The sequence below is a fragment of the Stenella coeruleoalba genome, assembly GCF_951394435.1.
Source record: "Stenella coeruleoalba genome assembly, chromosome: 9".
Classification (NCBI taxonomy): Eukaryota; Metazoa; Chordata; class Mammalia; order Artiodactyla; family Delphinidae; genus Stenella; species Stenella coeruleoalba.
In genome coordinates this window covers 22,704,007-22,722,794 of record NC_137155.1, presented here as the reverse complement: position 1 = coordinate 22,722,794, position 18,788 = coordinate 22,704,007, and the positions used below count along the sequence as shown (strand labels likewise).

General features: G+C 37.7%; 1 protein-coding gene across 1 annotated transcript in view; it reads right to left on the bottom strand.

Annotated features, from left to right (window-relative positions):
- Nucleotides 1-1,453: 1,453 nt before the first annotated feature.
- GNAI1 (G protein subunit alpha i1) overlaps nucleotides 1,454-18,788 on the bottom strand; it is an 89,886-nt gene continuing 72,551 nt past the window's right edge. The window contains exons 7-9 of the mRNA XM_079932352.1: nucleotides 16,921-17,050; nucleotides 15,732-15,885; nucleotides 1,454-3,485 (exon numbers count right to left, since the gene is read on the bottom strand). Coding sequence (XP_079788478.1) covers nucleotides 3,295-3,485; nucleotides 15,732-15,885; nucleotides 16,921-17,050 — 475 coding nt within the window. The 3' untranslated portion in view covers nucleotides 1,454-3,294. The remainder of the gene's footprint in view (nucleotides 3,486-15,731; nucleotides 15,886-16,920; nucleotides 17,051-18,788) is intronic.

The following is an 18,788-nucleotide window of genomic DNA, read 5'->3' as shown; positions in this document are numbered from 1 at the left end:
GGAAGTCAGAAGTCATAGGTTTGAAACCTTCATCTTGCTCGTTAATTAACCTCTCTGAGCCTTTTTTGATGTATCTCACAGTTACTGTTGGCATTCAGTAAGAACATAAGCATTTTATAGTATGGATTTTGGGGGGGAAAAGATTGAAACTAAATGAATGAGATGAAGCATGAAAGTATTTTTTAGAAGGGTACTGAAATAGATGGAAGGGGATTTTAGAAACCAGAAGAGCTTTAGGAACTTTGGGAATGGGAACTAGGACTGTGTGATTGGTTCAGCTGGGGTGCTCGCCCAGTGATTCCCCAGTCGAGGGAGGTAGAACTGTGATTGGCAGCCCTATCAGAACCATGCCGTTCCCAGGAGGGCGGGCTGAAGAACAGATGCCAGTTGATCTAAAAAAGAGACCACAGGGCTTCCCTGGTGGCGCAGTGGTTCAGAGTCCGCCTGCTGATGCAGGGGACACGGGTTCATGCCCCAGTCCGGGAAGATCCCACATGCCGTGGAGCGGCTGGGCCCGTGAGCCATGGCCGCTGAGCCTGCGCGTCCGGAGCCTGTGCTCCGCAATGGGAGAGGCCACAACAGTGAGAGGCCCGTGTACCTCAAAAAAAATAAAAATAAAAAAGAGACCACAAACAAAAGTGCTAAGAAGTAAAAATAACAACATTAACAGACCTGAATGAACATTTCCCATGTTCCAGGTATTGTTTTGAGCATATTTCAGGTAGTATGTAGTACAATACTTGAAGGAAAGCCCAGGCTATGCACGAAGTATTATCAGAATGTGAGGGAGAGCGAGGGGATGTAGTGAAGTGGGCTCAGATGACGAAGAGCCTGGAATGGAAGGCTTAGATTTCACTTTATTGACAAGTCAGAGCCAACGCACAGAAAATAACGCAGCCAGAGTTCTAGATTAGGATAAGTAACCTGGATTAAAGAAGGGAGAAACTGGAAGTGGGGAATGTAATAAGCCATTTTAAGTGGAAGTTAAGCAAAGACCTGAATTCAGTAGGTGGTAGTGGGAATGGAAAAGAGAAAACAAACAAAAGACACATGCGAGGCACTGGGAAAGTAGACTTGTGAGCAAATGGTGACTTATATGGCTGAAAAATTCCCCACTGAGGGATTAAATGAATGATGGTGCAATGACAAAGTCAGAGGGTGAGAACTTGTTGGCAGGGAAAATGATGAATTTGGTTTGCACATACTGAATTGGAGCAGGCAGTCACTTCTCAGAAGGGGGTATCAAGCAGGCAATTCCAAATGTGGTACCACATCTCAGGAGGAAACTTGGGGCAGGGAAAACTCAAGCTTCTGGAGTAGATGAAATTGCAGAAGGACAACACAGAGAAAGAAGAAATGAACACACAATAGACTGATACTTAAATGCTAACGCAAAACATGTATTAGCCAACAGGTTTGTAAAATTTTAAAAATTCAAATTTATTAGGTTTTATTAGTAACACAATTACACAGACTAAAGTTCAGGAATTCATCAATTATGGTCACCAATATGTGCTTCTTGTGGCGTTTTAAACTTATTTCTCATGATTCAAATTGACTTACAGGATAGTTGAACTTCATAGCTTCATAATATGAATACAACAGGTCTTCCATCCATAAAATTAATGAAAACATATCTTTCCTCAAAGGCACATAAAGAATCTAAACTAACACATTTGAAGAATTTTGTTAAGAAATTTTTGAATTTCTCTACATTACAGAGAAGAAAAACAAATCCCCAAAATGAAACGGTTATACACACACGCGCGCGCACACACACACACACACACACACACAACCACAAAGAGACTTCAACAGAATGAGAGCACACAACTAAATTTAGAAACTACTTACCCATGAAGCTTACTGAAAGACTAACTTTTTCAAGATGAGTAAAAAAGAGAAGTAGGGTATGGAATGCTATTCACTTTGCTGAAACAAGGTCATACAGACACACCATGAATAATTAAAAATGACTATCAAAATTCAGTTATCTAGCAGAAATGTAACACTTACTTGAGGATACACACAATCACTGACTTAATTAAATCCTGCTACTCATTTTCTAAGTGTAATTGCCCATTTCATTCTCAGAAATAATAGCACAGTTTAAAAAGAAATAATACAAACTCAGGCAAGTGGAGGCAATTTGAATAATCTAAGGGAAAAAAGTAATTTTAACATAGCGTGATAATTAAATTTGAAACTAGTTACTTACATATATGAATTTAAAGCTTGCATTTTATCATCAGCAGAATATTCAAAGATCTTTCTTGTTATCTTCTAAACAAGGAGCTATCATGTATAGTAGGTACAAGGGATTTCCCAAAGGAAATACGCAAATGAATGTCTCAAAATTCATTATGCTAACTTATTTTTTACCCACAAAAATGCTCTCACACCCACCTAAACTTAGTTATAAATAAGTGTATAAAAATCTGGCATCACCTTTAAGGCAATGCATGAATACCATCCAAATATTAAAATTCAAAGTGAAAACAAACCAACCGAATAAAAATTAAGAATTTATAATAAGTCTGTAAGTATATCCTCAAAAATCTGAAATTTGTTTTCAAACCAAATCTAATGTAGAATCAGATTAGCATGCATTCTTAAAAGAAAAACTGAAATGCATACGATGTTTAACTGATCCAAAGGCAGGTATACTCCTCCACTTCAAGAACGTTTCAATGAAACACATTAAATTTAAAGAACAAATCATGTTATTAAAATAGTCTGTGCAATGTTTGTACAAATAACATTTTTATGATTACAAGTATACATATAATCAAGACAGGGCTGCAATGTGTCCTAATATTAATTACTGTACTTAAAAATTTACAGGATATGAACATAAATAAAGCTGTTTAAAACTGGCAAACATAATAGTCTTTCAGTACAAAGTACTTAATAGTTCTGTTATTTCCCAAGCCATCACGCTAAAATCATAAGTTGCCACTCTTAATACCTAAAAGTAATGTGGAAAACTAAAGTCATAAATACATGTATACATACATTTGCATATTTACACTTACACAGAAGTCATCAGTACACTAGAGTCCAGCTTTAACACTGCCCTTATTTTCACACTGCAGGACCACCTCTCACATTTAAGAAAGGACCTTCCATTACTTCCAGTTAAAAAAAAACAACAACAAAAAACCAATTTTGGTCAGGTCCCAGATGCATTTCCCATATACTACATTCTGTGTTGCTGCAAGACTCTAGTGTAGAGAGATCCACATATAAGTACTCATTTGGTTTGAAAATGCATTTTACCATTTACTGCAAAACTCAGAAGAGACCACAATCTTTTAGATTATTTTTTATGATGACATCTGTTACAGCATCAAAGACAAACTGCACATTCTTGGTATCTGTGGCACATGTGAAGTGGGTGTATATTTCCTTCGTGTCCTTTCTTTTATTGAGGTCTTCAAACTGACATTGAATATATGCAGCTGCCTCTTCATATGTGTTTGAGCCTGATATGGGAAAAGGAAAGAAACATAAGGCGAAGTTAAAATGAGTATACCACTAAGCAACATGGACCTTAAAATACTGACATCAGTTTCTTATGTGTAAAATATGTGGACTCTATAATCGTCCTTGCCCTTCGAGACTAAGAGAAACTATTTCTTCTAAGTGAAGAATACCCAATGTTAATCACCCTGTAATGACTATAAGTTACCCTTAAAAACAAAAACCAAAAAAGCACGGTATTCCATGTTCCCCATGATCTTTGTTCCTGCCTCAATCTCCAACTGTCAGAGTCCCTTTTTTTCTAGCCCCTGACACTCTACATCCCAACATGGTGGCAGCACACTATTTCACTTCTAAGCCTAGTGGCTGGATCAAGAAATGTTGGCCAATGCTGATCGGTATTTTTTATTCCCCTTCCTATATATACATTAATTAGCATTTCTCAGTTTTTGTATTCAAAAACTGTACAAGGGTCTACAATGTGGTTTGTGCCTATGAGGTTACAAAAAAGTGAATGACACACTTCTGCTTTCAGGTGACTGAAGACTCCTGAGTACAACACTTTGATACTTGGCAGTATCTAAAGATAATCACACATACTCTGTGACCCAAGAGGTCAGTTTCCCAGATGTGTCCTTGACAGAACTATATACATATGTTCACTAGAAGACACATAGAGACTGTTAACAGCAGAACTTCTACTTTAGGAAACCACCCAAAAGTTCATTAACTGTAGACTGGCTACTAAATCCTGGTATATATTCATACAATGAGCTGCCATAGAGAAATGAGAATAAAAGAACTACTGCTACACACAATACTATAGATGAGCTTCATAAACATACTGTTGAACAAATGAAGGCAGACACAAAACAGTATATACTGTAAACAACTAATGTTTAGAAAACAAGTTTGGAAACAACCAAAATTAATCGATGAAGACAGAAGTCATAATAGTGGTTAACTCTCTGTGTGAGTAGGTGGGTGGATGGAAGTTGATCAGTTAAGACTGGGGAGGGGCATGACAGGGTTTCTGGGGACCTGGAAATGTTCTATTTCTTGACCTGAATGGTGCATATTATCAGTGTTTTCACTTTTTAAAATTCAGTAAGTTTCACATTTGTGTTAAGTATGTATCTATATACTTTATCTCTATAGTTCATATATGTATACATATGATACTTTAATAAAATGTTCCTTTGAAAAAAACTGTTAATTCTGTCTCTTGCAGTAATAACACAAAATTATATGCCTGGACTTCAAGGTCCTCTGTTACCCAGCCTGCTTGGTAAAGCCATTCTAAGACCCTCTGTTCCACATCTGAGGCTCACTCCATGTCAGGAGGAAACCTGTATTCAAAGTACCACCTGTGTTACTGCAGTGCTTTCCCTCCCCTGTACTTCACCAGCTGTTATCATAGCTTGGCTACTCTAAGTAATGCTGCAATGAACAGAGACGTGCATGTATCTTTTCCAGAAAGTGTTTTCATCTTCTTCTAATAAATACCCAGAAGTGGAATTGCTGAGTCATATGGTAGTTCTATTTTTAATTTATTGAGGAATCTCCATATTGTTTTCCATAATGGCTGCACCAATTTGCATTCCCAGCAATAGGGTACAAGGGTTCCCGTTTTTCTACGTCTTTACCAACGTTTGGCATTTCTTTTCTTTATGATAACGGCCATTCTAATGGGTGTGAGGTGATAGCTCATTGTGGTTTTGATTTGCGTTTCCCTGATTGTTAGTGATGTTGAGCACCTTTTCACGGACATGTGGGCCACTGGTATGTCTTCTTTGGAAAAATGTCTATTCAGATCCTCTGCCCATTTTCATAGTGAAATTGTGTTTTTGTTACTGACTTGTATGAGTTCTTTATACAGCTGGCCCTCTGTGTCTGTGGGTTTATAACCAGCAAACATGGAGGACCAACTGTACTATGCCACCTTATGTAAGGGACTTGAGCATCCGCAGATTTTGGTATCTATGGCAGGTCCTGAAACCAATCTCCCAAGGATACTGAGGGATGACTGTACATTTTGGATATTAACCCCTTATCAGATAAATGTTTTGCAAATATTTTCTCCCATTCCTTAGGCTGCATTTTTATTTTGTTGATGGTTTCCTTTGCTGTGCAGAAGCTTTTTAGTTTGATGGTATCACCCAACTTGTTTATTTTTGCTTTTGTTGCCTTTGCTTTTGGTGTCAAACTTAAAAAAAAATCACGACTGTCAAGCTTACTACCTGTGTTTTCTTCTAGGAGTTTTATGGTTTCAGGTCTTACGTTCAAGGGTTTGAGGTCTCACGTTCGAGTCTTTAATCTGTTTGGGTTTATTTTTGTGTATGGTGGAGAAAGCAGTCCAGTTTCATTCTTTAGCATGTGGCTGTCCGGTTTTCCTAACACCATTTACTGAAGAGAGTTCTTTCCCCGTTGTATATTCTTGGGTCATCTGTCATAAATTACTTGATCATGTATACATGGGTTTACTTCTGGGCTCTCTAGTCTGTTCCTCAGATATATGTGTCTGTTTTTTATGCCAATACCACACTGTTTTCATTACTGTAGCTGTGTAATATAGTTGGAAATTAGGGTGCACAGTGCCTCCAGCTTTGTTCTTCTTTCTCAAGATTGCTTTAGCTTTTGGAGTCTTTTGTGATTCAGAATTTTAGGACTATTCTCTTTCTGTGAAAAATGCCATTAGAATTTTGAAAGGGATTGCACTGACACTGTTAGACAACTTTAGGTAGTACGGACCTTTTTAACAATATTAATATTCCTCCAATCCATGGGCATGGAATATCTTTCCATTTATGTGTATCTTCTTCAGTTTCTTTCATCTATGTTTTAGTTTTCAGTGTACAGGCCTTTCCTCTCCTTGGTTAAATTTATTCCTAGAAATTTTGTCCTTTTAATGCAACTGTAAATCTGACTGTTTCAGTTTTTCTTATAGTTCATTACTAGTGTTATAGATTTTTGTATACTGATTCTGTATCATGCAACTTTACTAAATTCACTGATTATGCGTTTTAAGTTTTTTTGTGAATCTGAGATTTTCTATGTATAATACCAATGTCTTGTGCAAACAGTGACAGTTTTACTTCTTGCTTTCTGATTTGGATGCCTTTTTCTTGCTTAAACTGCAGTGACAGGACTTGTAAATACTATGTTGAATGAAAGTGGTGAGACTGGGAAACCTTGTCTTATTCCCTATCTTAGAGGAAAAGCTTTCAACTTTTTACTGTTGAGTATGATATCAGCTATAGGCCTTTATTATATTGAGGTACATTCCCTCTGTACCCATTCTGTTGAGTTTTTATGCTAAATGGATGTTGAATTTTGTCAAATGCTTTTTTTTTTGCATCTGTTGAGATGATCGTGTGATTTTTAGCCTTCACTTTGCTTTGCAGACAGTGAACTATATGCTTGCATAGTTGTGGTGCAATGATCCTTTTAATGTATTGCTGAATTCAGTTTGCTAATATTTTGTTGAAGATTTTTGCATTTATGTTTATCAGGGATATTGGCCTGTAATTTTCTTTTCTTGTGGCATACTTGCCTGGTTTTGGTAACAGGGTAATGGTGGCCTGGTAAAATGAGTTATGGAAAAGGAGAGAATGCTTCCAATTTTGGAAGCGTTTAAGAAGAACTGCTAACAATTAATTCTTTCTTTTGTGTTTAGTAGAATTCACCAGTAAAGCCATCTGGTCATGAACTTTATTGGGAGGTTTCTGATTACTGATTCAATCTCCTTACTAACATAGGCTGTTCAGATTTTCTATTTCTTCATGATTCAAACTTGGTAGGTTGTATGTTTCTATGAATTTTTCCATTTTCTCTTAAGTTGTCAAAATAAGTTTAAATTTTATCTCTTAAGTTGCTAGCAGACAACCATATACTCTACAAATCAAATTTTAACTTATTAAATCATAATAAGGTTGGTACTTTGAAATTCTAAAGCAATAAACAATGTCTTCTTGACTCACAGAAGCTAATACAACCTCTAAATTAAAAACATGTTTTGAGAAAACAGCTTGCCCTGAGTGCATGGCTCAATTTGCTGTAGCTATTGTGGGCAGCTAGTTAGATTACTGAATCCCTAGAACTACAAGATACATTCCTCAACTTGATTTTATGTTTTGGAAAAGAATGACTAGGGGGAAGGTGACAGATATTTTCTAACGTGATAGAACTGTCTTGAATAAAGGTTAAGTACAGATGATAATCTGGTTCAATACTGGAGAACTGGGTGCCTGGTGATATAATTCAAAGGGAGATAAAGGAGATTTGAATAAAAAAAAATAACATGAATTCAGTTGGAGTCTCAGGTGCTAAAAAACATGGACAGATTCAACAAGCAGTTGGAAATGCAAGCCTGAGTCTCAACAGAGAAATTAGAGTTGACAACTGAATTTATCATGCTGAGAATAAATATGACTATGAAAGAATGGAGTGCTAGAAGATTATAAGACTACAGATGGAATCTGGTGAAATGCCAAAATGTAGACAGATAAAAAGAGGAGAAGACAGGAGCAGAGAGAGGTAAGGGATCAATCAAGTGAGTAGTCTGGAGGCTACAATGGGTTCTCCTATAGCAAACATAGCCACAGGGATTAAGAGTTGAGGGTGCAACAAGAGCTGACAGCATCAATACTTAGCGTGTGCAATGAAGTTTTTAATTATAGTCTTAACACTGGGACTATGAAAGAATTATGTAATACTCTCCTTGCTCACAGAGCCTGAGATCAGTGATTCTTATTAACTTGACAACATACGAGAAACATTTTGAACACAATGCGTACCTGGCAAAAAAAGAGCTAACAACTATCTTCTTGGCTGCTCTAAAAATCCCTGTAAGTATGTAATATCTGAGGATTGATCTGGGTCCTCTGATAATATTAGCACAAAAGGGCTACTTCACAGTAGAAAATGACAAAGATGAACTGAAAGACAGGAAAGTAAAGGCCAAACGGAGTCACCTTGATTCTGGGGAACTTCAATCTTGGAATTAGAACTATAAATAATTTTATTCCTATAAAGCACGAAAAATGTTTCTGAATAAGGTGACTTAGGACACTGACTTTCAAAAAGAAAACAAAACTAAGTTAATTCTGTGCAATTATTTCAAAGTATAACTTTGCGATACATAGAAAGGGCTGTAGTAATGAGAGGAGGATCATACTGATGGGAGACCCTCCTGCTTTGCCTCCACTGAAAATATATAATTAAATGTATTCTGGTTGTTAATGTCCTGGATGCAGGAGTGCAACAGACGTGGGTCTGGATTTGGACTCTATTGCTTCATTAAATCACAGTGCTCTCACCTACGTAAGTGGGATGTGAAAGCACTGATATCATATGGTTGTTTTAACACTGCCTGTGAAAAGGCAGTACAATTTACTGAATACAAAATTGACAAATTTTGTTTATGATGAAACAAATTCCTGCGACTTGGGCAGCAGTGGGGGAAGCCGGATTCCATGACAGCAACAGCAGGGATCATGGCAAGAATCACGGCTTGAAGGCTGCCCCGGGTGGTCTCATCTTCCTGCAGCTTGTAGACCCTCAGGCTTAGTGGAGCTGTTAACAGAGGCGGCGGTCACCCGGAGCAGCAAGAGTAGCACCAGCAAGCTCCTTCCCCTGGAACTACACTCAGCGTCGCGGCATCAAGATGCCATTTGTCTCCGTGTGGCTGACAGGGACTTGGCGCCTGGGCCTGGAGGCAGGCCTGAGCCGCTGAGGTGGGAGAGCCGAGTTCAGGACATTGGACCACAGAGACCTCCTGGCCCCATGTAATATATCAATCAGCGAGAGGTCACCCAAAGATCTCTGTCGCAACGCTAAGACCCACATCCACCCAACAGCCAGCAAGCCAGAGATCTCCATCTCAACTCCACCCAAAGGCCAGCAAGTTCCAGTGCTGGATGACCCATGCCAATCAACTAGCAAGACAGGAACACAACCCCACCCGTTAGCAGACAGGCTGCCTAAAATCTACTAAGTTCACAGCTATCCAAAAACACACCACCGTACGCCGCCCCTCCCACCAGAACACAGGCACCAGTCCCCTCCACCAGGAAGCCTACACAACCCACTGAACCAACCTCACCCAGTGGGGGCAGACACCAAAAACAACGGAAACTACGAACCTGCAGTCTGCGAAAAGGAGACCCCAAACACAGTAAGTTAAACAAAATGAGAAGACAGAGAAACACACAGCAGATGAAGCAGCAAGGTAAAAACCCACCAGACTAAACAAATGAAGAGGAAACAGGCAGTCTACTTGAAAAAGAATTCAGAGTAATGATAGGAAAGATGATCCAAAATCTTGGAAATAGAATGGAGAAAATACAAGAAACATTTAACAAGGATCTAGAGGAACTAAAGAGCACACAAACAGTGATGAACAACACAATTACTGAAATTAAAAATACTCCAGAAGGAATCAATAGAAGAATGATTGAGGCAGAAGAACAGATAAGTGACCTGGAAGATAACATAGTGGAAATAACTATTGCAGAGCAGAATAAAGAAATAAGAATGAAGAGAATTGAGGACAATCTCAGAGACCTCTGGGACAACATTAAACACACCAACATTCGAATTACAGGGGTCCCAGAAGAAGAGAAAAAGAAAGGGTCTGAGAAAATATTTGAAGAGATGACAGTTGAAAACTTCCCTAACATGGGAAAGGAAATAGTCAATCAAGTCCAGGAAGCACAGAGAGTCCCATACAGGATAAATCCAAAGAGAAACATGCCAAGACACATATTAATCAAACTGTCAAAAATTAAATACAAAGAAAATATATTAAAAGCAGCAAGGGAAAAACAACAAATAACATACAAGGGAATCCCCATAAGGTTAAGAGCTGATCTTTCAGCAGAAACTCTGCAAGCCAGAAGGGAGTGGCAAGACATATTGAAAGGGATGAAAGGGAAAAACCTACACCCAAGATTACTCTAGCCAGCAAGGATCTCATTCAGATTCGACAGAGAAATTAAAACCTTTACAGACAAGCAAAAGCTAAGAGAATTCAGCACAACCAAACCAGCTTTAAAACAAATGCTAAAGGAACTTCTCTAGGCAGGAAACACAAGGAAAACATCTACGATAACAAACCCAAAACAAACAAGAAAATGCAAAGAGGAACATACATATTGATAATTACCTTAAATGTAAGCAGATTAAATGCTCCAACCAAAAGGCACAGACTGGCTGAATGGATACAAAAACAAGACCCGTATATATGTTGTCTACAAGAGACCCACTTCAGACCCAGGGATACATACAGACTGAAAGTGAGGGGATGGAAAAAGATGTTCCACGCAAATGGAAAATCAAAAGAAAGCTGGAGTAGCAATTCTCATATCAGACAAAAGAGACTTTAAAATAAAGAATGTTGTAAGAGACAAGGAAGGACACTACATAATGATCAAGGGCTCAATCCAAGAAGAAGATACAACAATGGTAAATATTTATGCATCCAACACAGGAGCACCTCAATACATAAGGCAAATGCTAACAGCCATGAAAGGGGAAATCAACAGTAACACAGTCATAGTAGGGGACTTCAACACCACACTTTCACCAATGGCCAGATCACCCAAAAAGAAAATAAATAAGGAAACATAAGATTTAAATGACACATTAAACAAGATAGACTTGATATTTCTAGGACATTCCATCCAGAAACAACAGAATACACTTTCTTCTCACGTGCTCATGGAACATTCTCCAGGATAGATCATATCCTGGGTCACAAATCAAGCCTTGGTAAATTTAAGAAAATTGAAATCGTATCAAGTATCTTTTCCAACCACAATGCTATGAGACTAGCTATCAATTACAGAAAAAAGTCGGTAAAAAATACAAATACATGGAGGCTAAACAGTACAATACTAAACTACCAAGAGATCACTGAAATCAAAAAACACCTAGAGAGCTTCCCTGGTGGCGCAGTGGTTGGGAGTCTGCCTGCTGATGCAGGGAACACAGGTTCGTGCCCTGGTCTGGGAGGATCCCACATGCCACGGAGTGGCTGGGCCCGTGAGCCATGGCCGCTGAGCCTGCACGTCCAGAGCCTGTGCTCCGCAATGGGAGGGGCCGCAGCAGTAAGAGGCCCATGTACTGCAAAAAAAAAAAAAACAACCCTAGAAACAAATGGCAATGAAAACACAATGACCCAAAACCTATGGGATGCAGAAAAAGCAGTTCTAAGAGAGAAATTTATAGCAATACAATCCTACCTCAAGAAACAATAAACATCTCAAATAAACAACCTAACCTTATACCTAAAGCAATTAGAGAAAGAAGAGCAAAACCCCCCGAAGTTAGCAGAAGCAAAGAAATCATAAAGATCAGACTTAAATGAAAAAGAAATGAAACAGAAAGATCAATAAAACTAAAAGCTGCTTCTTTGAGAAGAAAAACAAAATTGATAAACCATTAGCCAGACTCATCAAGAAAAAAAAGAAGACTCAAATCAACAGAATTAGAAATGAAAAAGGAGAAGTAACAACTGACACTGCAGAAATACAAAGGATCATGAGAGATTACAAGCAACTCTATGCCAATAAAAGAGACAACCTAGAAGAAATGGACACATTCTTAGAAGAGCACAACCTTCTGAGACAACCAGAAAGAAATGGAAAATAAAAACAGACCAATCACAAGCACTGAAATTGAAACTGTGATTAAAAATATTCCAACAAACAAAAGCCCAGGATCAGATGGCTTCACAGGCAAATTCTATCAAACATTTAGAGAAGAGCTAACACCTATCCTCTCAAACTCTTCCAAAATATAGCAAAGGGAGGAACACTCCCAAACTCATTCTATGAGGCCACCATCACCCTGATACCAAAACCAGACAAAGGTGTCATGAAAAAAGAAAACTACAGGCCAATATCAGTGATGAACATAGATGCAAAAATCCTCAACGAAATACTAGCAAACAGAATCCAGCAGCACATTAAAAGGATCATACACCACGATCAAGTGGGGTTTATCCCAGAGATGCAAGGATTCTTCAATATACGCAAGTCAATCAATGTGATAACCATATTAACAAATTGAAGGAGAAAAACCATACGATCATCTCAATAGATGCAGAAAAAGCTTGTGACAAAATTCAACACAAAGTTATCATAAAAACTCTCCAGAAAGCAGGCATAGTGGGAACCTACCTCAACATAATAAAGGCCATATATGACAAACCCACAGCCAACATCGTTCTCAGTGGTGAAAAACTGAAACCATTTCCTCTAAGATCAGGAACAAGACAAGGCTGTCCACTCTCACCACTATTATTCAACATAGTTTTGGAAGTTTTAGCCGCAGCAATCAGAAAAGAAAAAGAAATAAAAGGAATCCAGATCACAAAAGAAGTTAAACTGTCACTGTTTGCAGATGACATGACACTATACAGAGAGAATCCTAAAGATGCTACCAGAAAACTACTAGAGCTAATCAATGAATTTGGTAAAGTAGCAGGATACAAAATTAATGCACAGAAATCTCTTGCATTCCTATACACTCATGATGAAAAATCTGAAAGAGAAATTAAGGAAACACTCCCATTTACCACTGCAACAAAAAGAATAAAATACCTAGGAATAAACCTACCTAAGGAGACAAAAGACCTGTATGCAGAAAATTATAAGACACTGGTGAAACAAATTAAAGATGATACTAACAGACGGAGAGATATGAGAGATATACCACGTTCTTGGATTGCAAGAATCAACACTGTGAAAATGACTACGCTACCCACAGCAATCAACAGATTCAGTACAATCCCTATCAAACTACCAACGGCATTTTTCACAGAAGTAGAACAAAAAATTTCACAATTTGTATGGAAACACAAAAGATCCAGAGAAACCCCTTACCTAAATGTAAGGCCAGACACTATAAAACTCTTAGAGGAAAGCACAGGCAGAACGCTCTATGACATAAATCACAGCAAGATCCTTTCTGACCCACCTCCTAGAGAAATGGAAATAAAAACAAAAATAAACAAATGGGACCTAATGAAACTTCAAAGCTTTTGCACAGCAAAGGAAACCATTAACAAGATGAAAAGACAACCCTCAGAATGGGAGAAAATATTTGCAAATGAAGCAACTGACAAAGGATTAATCTCCAAAACATACAAGCAGCTCATGCAGCTCAATACCAAACAAAAAACAACCCAATCCAAAAATGGGCAGAAGACCTAAACAGACATTTCTCCAAAGAAGATATACAGACTGCCAACAAACACATGAAAGGATGCTCAACACCACTAATCATTAGAGAAACACAAATCGAAACTACAATGAGGTATCACCTCACACCAGTCAGATTGGCCATCATCAAAAAATCTATAAAGAATAAATACTGGAGAGGGTGTGGAGAAAAGGGAACCCTCTTGCACTGTTGGTGGGAATGTAAGTTGGTGCAGCCACTATGGAGAACAGTATGGAGGTTCCTTAAAAAACTAAAAATAGGACTACCATACGACCCAGCAATCCCACTACCTGGCATATACCCTGAGAAAACCATAATTCAAAAAGAGTCATGTACCACAATGTTCACTGTGGCTCTACTTACAATAGCCAAGACATGGAAGCAACCTAAGTGTCCATCGACAGATGAATGGATAAAGAAGATGTGGCACATATATACAATGGAATATTAGCCATAAAAAGAAATGAAACTGAGTTGTCTGTAATGAGGTGGATGGACCTAGAGTCTGTCATACAGAGTGAAGTAAGTCAAAAAGTGAAATACAAATATTGTATGCTAACACATATGTATGGAATCTAAAAAACTAAACAAAAAAAAAGTGGTTTTGAAGAACCTGGGAACAGGACAGGAATAAAGACGCAGCTGTAGAAAATGGACTTGAGGACACAGGGAGGGGGAGGGGTAAGTTGGGACGAAGTGAGAGAGTGGCATGGACATATATACACTACCAAATGTAAAATAGATAGCTAGTGGGAAGCAGCCGCATAGCACAGGGAGGTCAGCTCAGTGCTTTGTGACCACCTAAAGGGGTGGGATAGGGAGGGTGGGAGGGAGACGCAAGAGGGAGGGAATATGGGGATAGATGTATACGTATAGCTGATTCACTTTGTTATACAGCAGCAACTAACAGCATTGTAAAGCAATTATATTCCAATAAGGATGTTAAAAAAATAATGCAATAAATGTAATATTTCACTTTCACATTTTTCAACCAAAAAAATTCTTGAGACCTTTTTTTTTTTAACAGTGAGGATGGAGTGAGGGTAACTTGTATCAAGCTAAACTAACCAAGCTTCATAATGTTTAGATTTAGAGATGAGATAAACTATTGGTAGTCAAACTTTTTTTTTTAGGCATCGAACTTTCTTCATTAAAATAAAATAAAGCCTTATTCAGAAACCCAATATGCAAAACAGATGAAAGCTAAATTACTCTGCCTTAGGGAGGGAGAAGTTGAGTGTGGAGGGGGGCAGGGGGTGGGGGGTATCACTGTTCCTTGCACCCACTTTCAATAGCAGCCAGGGAAGTGTTCCAAGGAACTAAACTTAACCAATGTTTTAGCCCAACTTCTGATTTCACAGATGGGGTAGTGAGACCCCATTAACTGCCTTGTTCAAGATCAAAGAGCTAATTATGGAAAAGCCAGGACTGCATCTCAGGTCTCCTTTTCTCACTGCAGACCATTTTACACAGTAGTAAAATTAAAGTACCACTAACAGTCTCATTACCAAAGCCTGGATTTCTTGTGAAACCTTTCCTGACTCCCCTGAGGAGTTAGCTAACTCACAGACTCCTTTCTAATTTTTCCCCCTTCCAATTACTATCCATGTTCCTTTGTACTCATGTGCTGCACTGCTATTGTGTATTTGTTTGTTTAGGAGTACCTCTGTCTTTGACATTAAGTCAGTGACCAGAGACACATTTTATTTATTGTGCATCACACAATACCTGACATAAGATCTGTTAACTGGATGAACCAATCAATACCGTAAGTTTATGAAGACTTGGAGTCATCATAGAAAATTATCTAACAGCTTTTCCCTAAAATGAATGTTATTTTCAATCATCTCACCCACAACTCAAGGAACTACTTGTGCTTGAATGCAGTTTGATAAATAATTTCTCTTAAAGGTTAAGAATTACTAAGCCAAAAGATTCAAATCGACAACTGAAATCTTGCCTTAGGGGACGTTCACTTAGAAATATACGAGCTGACAAGTTATCTACAGAAAGTAAAATACCTGCATATTCTGGATAGCATATAGTGAGAGGGCTCTTCTTGATTTTTTCTTCGAAGAGATCCTTCTTGTTTAGAAAAAGTATAATAGATGTATCTGTAAACCATTTGTTGTTACATATGCTGTCGAACAACTTCATGCTTTCATGCATTCGGTTCTGTAATAGAATACAGCCAGTTTGTCATAATGGCAAGGATTTTAAGAAATATTACTTTTAAAAAATGAGCGTGGAAAAAAAAAGTATGGTAATACAATAGAACTTAGCTGAAAAATAGGTAACATCCCACAAAAACATATTTTTGCCATTTAAGAACAAGCACACACTTTGATTTTAGGCAAGATGAGTGTCTACATCACTCATCACTCAACCAGTACTTGCTGAGTGCCGGCAGCGTGTCACTGTGCTGCAGGACCCTGAGATCTAGAAATGCAAAGTGCAAACGTTTCAAAGGAGACCTCATTATTACAGAGTGAATTGAAGTTTCCATTAAAAGATAAGTAGAGTTTTCTAAAGATTAATAAATTAAACTGAAAAAGCTGAAACACAATTAGCCCAATACCCTAAATATAATGGTATATGAGGGAAGGAAACCTCCAATTCCTGTTTCCTGCCCTTCCAGTATCTGTGGTTTCAAAAAGGGCACTAATATATTTTATAGTGCCAGAATGACAGAAATGAACATGTGCACTACACCTACTGCATGATAATTGTATATAACTTATTTTAATAAAAGAAGCTGACACTTACAGCTTTTTTCTAATTAAAAATATTTTCCCCAGATTAATGGTACACTGAAACACATCTGAAAATTACATGACAGTAGCAAAGTATAACAGAGATCAAGGATTACTGAGCTGGCAGAAGTAATAAGAAAAATAAGCCTTGGACTATAATGGAACTAACTTTATTTTCATTTAGTATGTAGATACCAGATCTCATAAATGCCTAGTTATTAAGCAACTAGGGTTGAGGTGAGATTAACTTTTTGTGTTTTCCCTTTTTTCAGGATCCATCTGTTCTTTGTATTCTAAAAGGGAAATATACTAAACAAAAGTTAGAGAAAACAGCCTGAACTTTCAATTAATTTAGGCATTAGTATGAATTCTTCAAGAATTTTTCACAGAAAAATTCTTGGCAACATCTCCAGCTCTTCATATGCCATGCTCAATCTTTAAAAGTGGTTCTACTTGCCATTTCTTCATCTTCAGCTAGAACCAGGTCATAGTCACTCAGTGCCACACAGAAGATGATGGCGGTCACTCCTTCAAAGCAATGAATCCATTTCTTCCTCTCAGATCTCTGTCCTCCCACATCAAACATTCTGTAAGAGGAAAAATAATGAGTTTGACATCACGCTGAATGTTCAGAGGCTCTGAGGAGTTCTATAAAAATCAACAAAAAAGCTCCAAATCGCATAGGGAATGTGGGATGGAAAGAAAGGAGAAAAGGATTTTATGGGAGGAATATAATGTCACAAATTGATTTTCACAAAGGAAAAAAAGTCTGCTGGTTTTTAAACCATTTTGTTTTTATCTCACAGTAAAACAAAACAAAAAACCCAAAATACCCTAAAAAAAAAATAACACATTCATTAACATATGAGAACACTTTAGAACAGAACATGAAAACAAATACAAAAGAAGGGGCAGCACTATAAGAATGCAGAGATAATAGAATACATTCAATTTGCTAAAGTCACAGAACATTAGAGGCAGAGAACATGGTCCCCTCATCCAACTACAAAATGTTTTCTCTCAGAAGCAATACAGCAGATGTAAAGGAGAAACCATCCCAGGTAACAGAAGCTGGGCAAGCAAGTCATATTTAAACAGGGGCAAACAAGCTGCCTAAATTAAAAAGTAAAACCATGGTATAGGAAAAAAAAAAAAATGAGATGAGATAAATGGATGGCCTACTGAATAGCCTGAAAATTAGGACTGAAAAAACTCAATTTTTACATGATACACAACAGTAGACCACTGTAGGTTACTGTACAGGGTAGTAACACAAACAGTATAAAAACAATAATCTTCCTCCTTTCCTTGTAAGAGTTTAAGTTAAGCACAAGTTGAAATTCACATAGATTACGTTATGCAACCTAGAAATAACCACTTACATAATGGAAACACTATGCAAACTGGTACATTTTTAAAGGCTCCATTTATCTAGATACTGCACTAATTAAAATAGTCCCTATTTAATTCTCAAGCAAAAAGAATTTTCCCTGTAGAATAGTTTTGGCCTATAAACCAAATCTGAGTACATAAGATCTGTACTCATTACAAAAGTGACTAGTATTGTTACTTTTATCATCATTTAAGTGCCATTCTTTCTATTAGTTTAGCTAGTAAATTGTTCATTAAGTTTAAGTATGCTATATAACAAAATGATTCTACTACACACTAAAATGGGTAAGATATAAAAAGGACAGCTGGTAATAAAGATCAAACAAGAACAAAAGAAATTAAAATGATTACCCATTTGTTAAATTGCCAAGGAACACAACTGGAAGACAACTTTACCAAAAAGATAATATATTTTAGCTAACTCCTCTGATCAAATGTCACATATTTCCTGACCACTCCATGTAAAATGACAACAAAACCCACGCTGTCCCATATTATCCCTCTGTTGGTGGCTGGTTTTATGTGTCAATCTGGCTAGGCGATCATACGCAGCTATTTAATCAAACACTAATCTGGGTGCTGCTGTGAAGCTATTTTCTGGTTATGGTTAACATCTATAGTCAGTTGATTTTCAGTAAAGGAGATTATCCTTGATAATGTGGGCAGCCCTCATGCAATGAGTTGAAAGGCCTTCAGAGCAAAAACTGAAGTTTCCCAGAAGAAAAAAAAAATTCTGCCTCAATACTGTAACATCAGTTTCTATCTGAGCCTGCTGTCCTGCACTACAAACTTCCAATTCGCTGGCACCTACAGTCACGTTAAGCCAGTTCCTTGAAATACACAGAACCTACTGGTTCTGCTGCTTGCAAGAACCCTGACTGACACAAATTTTAGTAGCCAGAGTGGGGTAATACTGTAAAACGAATTCCCAAA